A 12,725-nucleotide genomic window follows, 5' to 3' on the forward strand; every position below is an offset into this window, starting at 1 on the left:
TTTAGAGCTTTTAAAAGGCATCCTGCCATTTTTTTGCATAAATGTTTATTTTTTGCCACATCGCATTAACTATTATTTCTCTCGATTACTGAGTCTTTTTGGAGAGTTCCTGAAATGTCCACCTTAGATGAGTGTCTCATTTGCCTCATGCCGGTCCTGACCCTAAGAAAGATACTCAAAAGGGATGGTTAGAAGGACAACGACAAAATCTTCCCAAAATTTTGTCAAACAACAGACCAGTTAATTAAACAAAGTAGATATTACATATCCAAGTATATTAGACACCCAATAAGTGAATTGTCTCCCTAATTTACAGAGGAAACCCACAGCTAAAAGTGTGAGTGGGAGGGGTTACAAGAGAAACAACAAAGCATTTCAGACTGGGCACTTCCTTTTGCTGATCTTGACTCACAGAACTTGGAGTCTGTCCTTACACACAAGTTAAGTGCCATATTCCCCTGCTTACAATGGATAGACAAGTGGTATATGCTGATTTAAACTTATCCAGGGGTTCTTGCTTTGCAAGTTCATCACCCCCATCACTTCCTCAAGGTAAGTACCTTTAATTTTCCTTTTGGCATTTGTTTATCTTCCAGAGTTAGAATTTCCTCTCCTATTTATGGTTTTCAATCACTGCTCTGAGGATGAGCAGCAATTCTATATTACTGTTGCAGTGGTGCAGCAGAGTTTGTCTGTAGGTAACAATAACTGCCAAGAAAAGCACGCCCCTTGTCGATTTCGTTTTTTATCAAGATATTAGTGTGGGGGCACCTGGGTGGCTCAGTTAAGTGTCTGCCTTCGGCTCAGGTCATGATCCCAAGGTCCTGGGATCGAGCCCCACATCAGGGATCCTGCTGCTCCCCTTGCTTGTACTCTCTCTGTCAAATAAATAAATAAAATCTTTTAAAAAATAAAACAAAGATGTCGAGAACCAAAATACATTTCATTAATTAATTAATTAAGCCTCCTATTTCATTAATTAATACAATCACAAAAGAAAATAAAAAGAAATATCTTAGAAATTTTTAAATTCAGAATATTATCATCAAGAATGCTGGATATAGGGTGCCTGGGTGGCTCAGTTGGTTAAGCGACTGCCTTCGGCTCAGGTCATGATCCTGGAGTCCCTGGATCGAGTCCCACATCGGGCTCCCTGCTCAGCAGGGAGTCTGCTTCTCCCTCTGACCCTCCCCCCTCTCATGTGCTCACTCTCTCTCATGCTCTCTCTCTCAAATAAATAAATAAAATCTTTAAAAAAAAAAGAATGCTGGATATATTTTTATAATATATGAACCTATATTTTTCATGTTTCTTTTTTTGCCTTTTATTTTTACTTTTTAATTTTTTTAATTTTATTTTATTATGTTATGTTAGTCACCATACAATACATCATTAGTTTTTGATGTACTGATCCACGATTCATTGTTTTCTTATAACACCCAGTGCTCCATGCAGTATGTGCCCTCCTTAATACCCATTACTGGACTAACCTACCCCTCCCACCCCCCTCCCCTCTAAAACCCTCAGTTTGTTTCTCAGAGTCCATAGTCTCTCATGGTTCATCTTTCCCTCCGATTTCCCCCCCTTCATTTTTCCCTTCCTTCTCCTAATGTCCTCCATGCTATTCCTCACGTACCACAAATAAGTGAAACCATATGATAATTGACTTTCTCTGCTTGACTTGTTTCATTTAGCATAATCTCCTCCAGTCCCATCCATGTTGGTGTAAAAGTTGGGTATTCATCCTTTCTGATGGCCGAGTAATATTCCATTGTATATATGGACCACATCTTCTTTATCCATTCATCTGTTGAAGGGCATCTCGGCTCTTTGCACAGTTTGGCTATTGTGGACATTGCTGCAATGAACATTGGGGTACATATGGCTCTTCTTTTCACTACATCTGTGTCTTTGGGGTAAATACCCAGGAGTGCAATTGCTGGGTCATAAGGTAGCTCTATTTTTAATTTTCTGAGGCACCTCCACACTGTTTTCCAAAGTGGCTGTACCAACTTGCATTCCCACCAACAGTGTAAGAGGGTGCCCCTTTCTCCACAACCTCTCCAACATTTGTTGTTTCTTGCCTTGTCAGTTTTTGCCATTCTAACTGGTGTAAGGTGATATCTCAATGTGGTTTTGATTTGAATTTCCCTGATGGCTAATGATGATGAACATTTTTTCATGTGTCTGTTAGCCATTTGTATGTCTTCTTTGGATAACTGTCCATTCATGTCATGTCTTCTGCCCATTTTTTGACTTGATTATTTGTTTTTTGGGTGTTGAGTTTGAGAAGTTCTTTATAGATCTTGGATACCAGCCCTTTATCTGTAGTGTCATTTGCAAATATCTTCTCCCATTCTGTGGGTTGCCTCTTTGTTTTGTTGACTGTTTCCTTTGCTGTGCAGAAGCTTTTTATCTTGATGAAGTCCCAAAAGTTCATTTTTGCTTTTGTTTCACTTGCCTTTGGAGATGTATCTTGAAAGAAGTTGCTCTGGCTGATGTCAAAGAGGTTACTGCCTATGTTCTCCTCTAGGATTTGGATGGATTCCTGTCTCACATTGAGGTCTTTCATCCATTTTGAGTTTATCTTTGTGTATGGTGTTAGAGAATGGTCGAGTTTCATTCTTCTGCATGTGGCTGTCCAATTTTCCCAGCACCATTTATTGAAGAGACCGTCTTTTTTCCATTGGCTATTCTTTCCTGCTTTGTCAAAGATTATTTGACCATCGAGTTGAGGGTCCATATCTGAGCTCCCTATTCTGCTCCATTGGTCTATATGTCTGTTTTTGTGCCAGTACCGTGCTGTCTTTGTGATCACTGCTTTGTAATATAGCTTGAAATCGGGCAACGTGATGTCCCCAGCTTTGTTTTTCTTTTTCAGCATTTCCTTGGCGATTCAAGGTCTTTTCTGATTCCATACAAATTTTAGGATTGTTTGTTCCAGCACTTTGAAAAATGTCATTGGAATTTTGATCGGGATGGTGTTGAAGGTATAGATTGCTCTGGGTAGCATAGACATTTTAACAATGTTTATTCTTCTGATCCATGAGCATGGAATGTTTTTCCATCTTTTTGTGTCTTCTTCAATTTCTTTCATGAGTGTTCTGTAGTTCCTAGAGTATAGATTCTTTTTACCTCTTTGGTTAGGTTTATTCCCAGGTGTCTTACGGTTTTTGGTGCTATTGTAAATGGAATTGTTTCTCTAATTTCTCTTTCTACAGTTGCATTGTTAGTGTATAAGAAAGCAACTGACTTCTGTGCATTGATTTTGTATCCTGCCACATTACTGAATTGCTGTATGAGTCTAGTAATTTGGGGGTGGAGTCTTTTGGATGTTCCACATAAAGTATCATGTCATCTGCGAAGAGAGAGAGTTTGACTTCTTCTCTGCCAATTTGAATACATTTTATTTTTGTTGTTGTTGTCTGATTGCTGTTAGATTGCTCTGGGTAGCATAGACATTTTAACAATATATTTTTCATATGTTTCTAAAAACAGCAGCCCCTTCTGTTTTTCCCACCATCAGCTTAAGGATGCACAGATTATAAATTTACTGGGGCACCTGGGTGGCTCACTCAGTTAGGCCCAGGGATCAAGCCCTGCCTTGGTCTCCCTGCTCAGTGGGGAGCCTGCTTCTCCCACTCCCCCTGCTTGTGCTTTCTCACTCTCTCTGTCAAATAAATAAATAAAATCTTTTTTAAAAAAAGATATTAGTGTGAAAAGTGAACATCACTTCTATTACTGAGCCTTGGTTAAAAACCAGGAAGAAACATTTTACACATATGAACAAAGCAATATTTTTTAGAGACACATTGCTACCTTGCTGTAATGGTAACCTACCTTATTCCAAATCCCCTCACAAAATACTAAGGTTAAGTTCCAGTGAATTCACTTCTATAGTATTTTTTTCACAATGCAAAATATAAACTTAATGATTAACATCCTTCACTCTCCGAAGAGAAGGGGAAAAAATTTCTGGAAGAAAATCATATTCAAGATTGCAGACTTCAATATAATTACAATGTGATGGTTTCTAACTTTGAAACTTGATACTTGAAAAGTATCACAGTTTAGGAGATAAGCCTTGAGACACTGGAGAATATCATTAACAAACGAACCTATTTGACACTTGTTGGAATCAGCACTTTTCCGTGTCAGTGAAGAAAAAAAAAAAAAATAGGGAAGTGTAATATGAAGTAATAGGTGAGGGATGCCACGACCTGGACATGGGTGAAAAAAGACCAGGAACTAGGCGAAAATACGTATGAAATTATCATGACTTTCTGAAATCTAACCAAATGTGATATTGGGATTTTTATCTAACCTGATTTTGTTTCATATTGTGCTAAGCATGTGGACTATATTCTTTTAGAATGACTTGGGATAGGTTTGAAACTATTAAATTATCAATGTTTCAAATTGGGAAAAAAGGTTTACGGTTACCAAATAAGTTTCACTATACTTTTCATATGGGGATTAAGGAGAATTGGAGGATTTTGGTAACTACAGTTGGGGTTTGGTCTAGCCACAGATATTTTTTTATGGGAAAGAGTAAGACTTCTCTGACCCTATTCAGATCTAGCAAAAGTGGAGAGAAAGGAAAATGGTGTTGAAAGGGGATGTCAGAAAAAGGGAAGAAAAAAAAAAGGCGGGGAGATTTTCTCAAAATCTACTCTCTATGACCCCAAATCAATGGGTCCAGAAAATTTGTCTAGTCTGATTATATTTTTATCCTACAAAATATCATCCTAAAAGTGAATCTGAAAAAAAGTAGAATAAAGTCAACAAAATGTGTTATATGTTTCTTTTTTTTGCCTGATATCACAATTATTGTGAAACCACTCCTGAGCTTTTGGCTAAGTTTTTCAGGCTGTGGTTACCGTAAAAGAGTGAGAAAACCAAGAGTCAGTAAAACCAGGCAGAGATGTGAGCGTTGACCTATTTTGTTACAGTCAAGGGTTTTGGTCCCTTAGAAAAGTAAGTAAGGTGTTGGCAAAATGCCTCTAGAGGTTATTCATTCATTCAAAAATAAGCACCTTCTGTGTGCTAGGCCATCAGTGCTGAGATGACAGCAGTCAACAAAATAGAGGAAAAAAATCTTTTCCTTTATTACGTTTATATTACACTACTACAGACACAGATAAACAAAGAACTAAGTATATGTAAAAAAGATCACATGATATTAAGTGCAATTGAGAAAAATAAAAAATAGAAGTAGAATTTAGCTTTGGGGGAGGGACAGTATCAAATGGAATATCTACAGAACCTGACGGCAAGATGACATTTGAGTCAAGACCTGAAAGAATTGTGGGACAAATTTTTTTATTAGAAAATTACTCGCATTAGTTTTCCCTATGAAATCCAAATTTTTAAAGATGTCTAGAACCAGGACGCCTAGGTGGCTCAGTCGGTTAAGCATCTGCTTAATCCTGGGATCAAGCTCCCATCAGGGATCCTGCTTCTCCCTCTGCCTGCCGCTCCCCCTGCTTGTGCTCTCTCTCTTTCTGTCAAATAAATAAATAAAATCTTTAAAAAAATAAAACAAATAAAGATGTCGGGAACCAAAATACATTTCATTAATTAATTAAGCCTCCCATTTCATTAATTAATACAATCACAATTTCTGATGAACATGAGATATACGCTATATTGTAAATGATATGACTACAGAGAAATACAAATGTATTTGATATTTTGTTAGACTATGCAATGTTGTAGACATCAGTTCATGCTATGTTACATTCATTGAAATACTGAAAATAATATGCAGCTTCACAAAACACTCTTTCTTGAATGCCATACATCTGATTCAAGTTGGAGATAATTGTCTTAGATGACAATAAAGTAGAGGAATCCATGTCCAAGAATAGAATTGTTGTATATAACCGAAACCTAAAATGGTGCTTAGCACAAAATAGAGCCTCAATAGAGCTCTTTCTAAAATACCTTGACTGGACAATGGCCATCTTTTTTTAGACAAAATTCTTTCACTTACTCCCTATAATATGATATTTGTTTCATTTTCACACAGCACTTGGCAATTTTCAAAACTTTTCATATCTATCCCATTTGATTATTATACCAATCATTTGTACATAAGACAAGCATAAATATTTCTGTTTTATCAGTGAGCAAACTCTCAGCTGGATCTGGCTGAGAATCCACCTCCTGGGTCCCTAATATGGCTGATTGTTCTTTCCTGCCCCCAGCTCCCATCCTGAATCTGTCTATACGTGATCCAAAACACCCTTGCTTTTTGTACCAGATGAACTCAACTGGGTTAACTGAGTGTATTTTCTTAACTTCTCAGATGTCTGTCAAGGTTCACCTTGGCATCAATTTGCTCTGAAACTTGGTTGTATTGCGATTATTCTTCTTACTTTGACTGTGATTGGATTGAGTGTTTCAGGTAAGTAATTCAAGATTATTTGCTTCAGAATACTTATATTATTTCTATCACAAATATTAGAGTATCAACATCATTTGGCCACCTCAAACTTAGTGAAAGACCAATAAAATAAAAACAATTACAAAACAATGCTTTTCACAATGCTCGGCCCAAATCTACTCTGCAAACTTCAGCCTTTCACATTTCTCTTCCTAATTGTTCTGATCGTCTTCATGGGGTATTTCAGATGTGCTCCCAGAACCTAAAAATGATCACAGTTATAATAAAAACATGACAGTGACAAAGAAAAATAAAATTTTCCCTTATTTACAGTTTTTTAAGTGCCTACTAAATTCCAGATTGCACTAGGCAACCTCTCCCATGGGGTAAACATAATTATATTTATTTTGAAGATGAAAAAGCTTGGTCAGGAGTATAAACAACTTAAGAGTAGACAACAGGTAAGTCAGTGTCTGTGTGAGTTCACCGTTCCGTGTGTTTTCTTGTTTGTGTATGTATGCTGTGTTCTAACTAGGCTCTTTGCTACATTACTATCGCGTTATCTTCTGTCCACATTCAGCCTTGTTGAGATAATGTAGTCTCCTGAAGTGATCGATATAACACATCCATTTCACCACATTCAGCATTTAATCTTCTTAATGGTTTCTCCTTACTTGCTAGTGACTTTCTTAAGACGAAACTCATTAATAGAAGAAAGCCGAGTGGATGTTCAAGAGAACAGGAATGAAACAACAGGTAATTTGGTAGCTTGAACTTTCTAAAAATAATAGCCCATATTTGACAGATACTATATGTTACAGTAGTAAAAGCTCCTAACAACCCATAAGTTAAGATGGCATTATCTTTCTGATTTTATGTTTGACAAAACTAAGGAATGGAAAGGGAAAACAACTCACTTAGGGTCATACACCTAGGAAGAGGTGACAACGGAAATTACACCTGTGGCCAGAAATTGCATCATAGATTAAGTCTATGATCTTAATCACCAGTTCATGTTGCCTCATGGGAAGTTGCTGTTAGAATATTCAATAATTAATAGCCAAATACCATGTTAAAAAGTTAACTATGCACTCACGCAAAATATTTGATGATCTTAATGAGTATGTCAAAGAGTTAACTTTTGTCCATTAATCTTAAGACATCAATCTTGCTCCAGTAGGTAGTATGAGTTAATAAAGACACTATTGTTGAATGACTGTAGCAGAATGTGATCATGGATTGTGCACATTCTTACAGAACAGAAATTTTAGAAAACCTGGAAAATCCTTCCAGAAAATGTTATCTAATAGATTGCCTTAAGTTAGCAAATAGATAATTTGACAATTAGAAATTTTCCATAGAATTTGTCATTAATTTAGTGAAATCAATTATTATCTGCCTTGCAGTTTACATGTTGTTTAAAGTAAACATTTTTTAGGTAACTACATATTGGACGTATAGTGGAGTCAGCACTAGTGATGAGTTTAAGGAAACTCAGGAATAGTTTTGACTCTACCACCATCTGATTGTGTGGACTTAAATTATTCTGTCAGTGCCTTAAAAAGTAGGATGTGGCTGCTTAAATGATGTTGATGGTCTTTCCCTATTCTAATATTCTATGATTCCATTTATGCTCGCTATAACTGGTCATGAATTTCCAATTCTTGATACCAGAATGAACAGTAAGTCTCAAAAACCTCAAAACTGTAATAAATTCATTTGTTGTTCTCACAGTGATAATCAGAGACTTCTGTGCATTTATAATGACCTGTGCATGTGTGATTAGTTGTGGTGGGTGGAGACAGAATAGAAATATAACACTTATTTATTTCTTCTTTCTGTTTACTTCAGGGAAACTAGATCTGTTAAAGTGCCCAGAAGATTGGCATACACTCCCAGAAAAATGCTTGTTTCTTTCTCATGCTTCCAACACTTGGAAAGATAGCCTGACTGACTGTTCCACAAAAGAATCCAGTTTGCTGCTTATTCGAGATCAGGAAGAATTGGTAAATAATGAAATAAGATATCTTAATAATAAAACTTAGCACTTTTTTCTAACCATACCAAGATCTTTGGGCTTTAGCCCAAAGGTTCTATGCAGATAGAAGTAGCAAATTTCACTTCAAGAAGCTCACAGTCTGAGAGACTACACACAGGTGTAGGCAAATAATTGAAGAGACTTTGATACATGCAGCAATATGGATATAAATATAGGGACAATAATATCACAAAGAAGGAATAATTAACTCTGATGGGGAGTTAGGAAAGGCATCATAGACTAGGTGAGACTTGAACTCTGTTTTAGAGAATGAGCAGAAAAATGCAAACCATGAATAGATAATGCAGATTCAATATTCAGTCATTTCTTTCGTTTTATTGATAGAAACTCATACGAATGCGGATAAATGAAAAGGGAATGCTATTTTGGATTGGACTAAATTTAACATTATCAGAGAAGAAATGGAAATGGATAAATGGTTCATTTTTAAATTCAAATGTGTGAGTATTAGATCAGCTAATTTGAATATTCATTCCCAAATCAGGTTAATATTTCAGGATAGTAACACTGTTACGGAAGATTGAGGTTTGTGGTTTTAATTTAGTTTAGAAATTTTCAAGAGGTTCGGAATAAACTAAGATGAATGATGTTGAAGTTGGTTGGTTGAAAAGTTCCATATGTGAAAAGACATCAGCCCATTATAGCAATATATATTTTTATCTGCAAGGGGGTTTTAGAGGAGAAAGGAGCAGACTAACTTTTTTGGGGAGGAGCATATAAAATTAAGCAATCTCTAGCTGGAGGTTTTCATCATGCAAAAGTTTTTAAGTAGTGTTTTTCAAATTGTGGGACAATATACCTTGGGGGGTCACAATCAGCACTGGAACAGTAAATATAAGAGGAGGAAAAAAAAAAGTAAATATCAGCATGCAGAACCCAGACACACGAAAAGCCTTATTGATTAACATATATTTTATATGTTATACGTATTCTATACCCTATTCTCACAATAAGCTAGAGAAAAGAAAATGTTATTAAGAAATTATAAAAACAGAAAATACATTTACAATACTTTACTGTATTTATCGAAAAAGAAAAAAATGCATAGAAGTGAACCTGTGTAGTTCAAACAAATGTGGTTTGAGGGTTAGCTGTATATTTTAACCAGTGGTGTAAAGGAGACAGTTATTTCAGGGAATGGGATTAATATGTCATAGGCCACAAAGGATCTAATTGCTATTTTCTCTTGGGTGTCTCATTATAGTTTCTTGTGTAAGGTGGTCAAGATAACTAGCCGTGTAATAGGAGGGTTGATGCTGCACAGGTAAATTACATATTTTAACAGAATTCATGGTTAATTGTACAACAAAGGAAGAGTTTTTTTCCCTCAGAAGCAAAAGTATGTAGGAATTCAGTAATGTTTCTGTAAAGAACTTTTCGATAGATTTTTCAGAAGAGATGATACTATGTTGCATTTTTTTTAGTCTGTGAATGATTCAATCAAATCTGTATAAATTATAGTTAAAATTTTTTTTATCCTTCAAAAAACATGAGGAAAAAACATGAAATTTAAAACACAGGAGCTTGTTCAAGTTTATCTAAGCTGTAGTGATAATTGTTATGGAAAAGTATTAAACATTGAAAAAAAGCTGGCTTAATTAGCAAATTTTCACATTGTCTGACCCATGTTCTAAGCTATTTTTTAAAATGTGATTCTTTGAAAGATTATTTTAAAATAAGTGTTCTGGGAAGCGCAGTTGGTTAAGCATCTGGCTCTTGGTTTCAGCTCAGGTCATGATCTCAGGGTCCTGGGGATCGAGCCTCATGTTGGGCTCCCCATTCAGCATGGAGTCTGCTTGGGATTCTATCTCCTTCTGCCTCTCCCCGTGTGCTCTCTCTCACTCTCTCTGAAATAAATAAATTTAAAATAAATAAATGAATAAATAAATAAAATAAGTGTTCTGGAGTAGAATAAACTTATGAAAAGGCAAGTATACTCCTTCTGTTAAATAAAATCTATCCTCACACCACATGTACACCACAAACACAAACACACACAGCAGAACACACCAAAAACAATACCCACATACACCACACACACATCACACAAAACATACTCACTACACATACACAACACACATATACACCACACGTACTCTACACATATATCACACACATACAACACAGACACACACACACAAATCTATCCTCATTTTTTATATGCTTTCTGGGTATTATTTTCTATACTTTATTTACATATAAATGAAAATTTGATATTGACGTATTTTTATTTTTTCATGCATAATAAAGGTTAATTTTGGTTGATTCAATTTAGTATGTGTGTATACTTATTTTACTGAGGTTCATAATAAAATTGGAAAACCCTGAAGTGTCTGTGAGCAGAAATATAGGTAAAGTGGATGGATTAAATTCAGCTGAACATTCCATTTTACTCTGGGATAAAAATGATGCTTTGATTAAGATGGCAGTGATCAGATAACCCTGGAAGGTGTCGGGTTATAGTAGAAAGGGTATCAGATTCTGCTTTCATTTTAACTGTCAGCCTGGCTTGCTGGTAAGGAGAAAAATAGAGGGTGATAATAATTTTTCTCTCAGGACTGTTTAGGGATTAAATGAGATAAGTTTAGAGAACCAGGCTGAGATTGAGGGCCTTTTGGAAAGACAATCATTGACCTGGCCATCTGAGCATTAAAAAAGTTATCTTGAAAGCTGAAGAAGGGATCAAAAGGGTAAAGAGGTAAAACATGGCAGGCTTCGGCAATAGCCTAGTTGAGAGAAGTTCATAATTTGACAAGAGTGTCAGACACTAGGGAGGAATCAGATTGGCTGCTCAGGCCCAAGGGGCTGCATGAAGAAATGCAATGAAGTAACAAAGAAAAGCTGTGACAGAACCCTGTCCACAACCACCACTCCACTTGGTTTGAAACACATGAGTCTTGAACTCACCCCATCCCGGCACCTGGCCCTAATGTTGCCTATTCTGTTGTTGATTTTACTCCTACCCTCACCCTCAGTGAGCCACAAGCCTCACACCTGTTGGAATTAATGGCATATTGAAGCAGACACCTACCAACCTCTGCTTGGAGTGGAAAAAAAAGGAAACTTCTGACCACATAGCACACAAACGAAGCCTCTTTTCCTAGCTGTGTCCAAAGTCTATACACCCTGTATGCCCATCACTCACTGTGTACTTAATGTTTACTGAGCACATACACCATTTAAGCATTGTCATACTTTCACATGTGCCATCTCAATGTCTCCCCCAAATATTAGTGGTTATATCCTGTATATTTAAGAAAATTGAAGTTTGGTAAAGAAACTTTTCACATGATATGTCAATGATAGAATAAGATTAAGAAGAGAATCCCAGTTTCCAAAGCTTGTCTTCTTTGCATATGTTATTACGAAGCTTCTTGTCAGAGGATGCTTTTCCAGTGAAGATGAACTGGCGAGTTCCAGAGACTTATATAGCTATTCCAGGATGCCTAGGTGGCTCAGATCTCAGGGTCATGGGGTCGAGCCCCGTGTCCAGCCCAGAGTCGAGTCCCACATCTGGCTCCACACTCAGCAGAGTTTACTTGGGAGTCTCGCTCTCCCTCTCCCTCTGCTCCTCCCCCTAGTTGTGCTCTAAATAAAACTAAGTAACATAACATAATAAAATAAAATTTAAAAATAAATAAGTAAATAAATAAAAATCTTTTTTTAAGTGTTTATACCATTTTATGTTTGACAGTGTACTTACGCTATACTTAATAATTTAGCATCCCGTTGTTTCCTGAAAGTTGTAGGAGACACTGGCTAGATGAAGGGAATTAATTATGTGAGAAAATCACAAACACTAAGGAAGTTTTTTCTTTTGCTCCACAGATTACAAATTACTGGTTATACTCAAGAAAAGAGCTGTGTTTCCATCTCACCAACAAGAATTATTTCTGAGGACTGTGACACAGAAAATCGATGGATCTGCCAAAAAGAATTAAAACCTGTCAGAAATAAAGTATGTTCTGACTCTTGACTATACATCTCCTCTCAATTTCTTTACTTTCCATTATAGGTCTCTGCAATTTTAACTATATATACAGTTAAACTGGCCTAATGTATATTTAATAGCACAAAGTGAACCAATACTGAGAATTCTAAAACTATTGTGAATCTTACAGAAGTTCATGTCTAATCTACTCATTAAATCAATGAGGAAACAAATACATAGGGAAAATATGTATCATTTTAACATGTTCTATGGAAAGAAGCCCAGAGCAGCTGAGAGGAATGGTTTCCAGTCCTGGCATATATGTGTGGCCTTCATTGATCCCCTCT

General features: G+C 36.3%; 1 protein-coding gene across 1 annotated transcript; it reads left to right on the forward strand.

Moving 5' to 3' along the window:
• Nucleotides 1-467: 467 nt before the first annotated feature.
• On the forward strand, nt 468-12,423 carry KLRB1 (killer cell lectin like receptor B1). The gene is made up of 6 exons (XM_021690434.1): nt 468-552; nt 6,311-6,409; nt 7,070-7,144; nt 8,240-8,394; nt 8,772-8,887; nt 12,276-12,423. The coding sequence occupies exons 1-6, from the start codon at nt 468-470 to the stop codon at nt 12,421-12,423; spliced, it is 678 nt and encodes a 225-aa protein (XP_021546109.1).
• The last annotated feature ends 302 nt before the right edge of the window (nt 12,424-12,725 follow it).

Source organism: Neomonachus schauinslandi, chromosome 5 (genome assembly GCF_002201575.2).
Source record: "Neomonachus schauinslandi chromosome 5, ASM220157v2, whole genome shotgun sequence".
NCBI classification, from domain to species: domain Eukaryota; kingdom Metazoa; phylum Chordata; class Mammalia; order Carnivora; family Phocidae; genus Neomonachus; species Neomonachus schauinslandi.

What these genes read in the sequence shown, in the direction of transcription:
- KLRB1 (XM_021690434.1), top strand. Translation starts at nt 468, where the DNA reads ATGGATAGACAAGTGGTATATGCTGATTTAAACTTATCCAGGGGTTCT. An exon ending in GATTGGATTGAGTGTTTCAG is followed by an intron (nt 6,410 to 7,069) that starts GTAAGTAATTCA and finishes CTTACTTGCTAG; the next exon opens with TGACTTTCTTAAGACGAAAC. An exon ending in TTCGAGATCAGGAAGAATTG is followed by an intron (nt 8,395 to 8,771) that starts GTAAATAATGAA and finishes TTTTATTGATAG; the next exon opens with AAACTCATACGAATGCGGAT.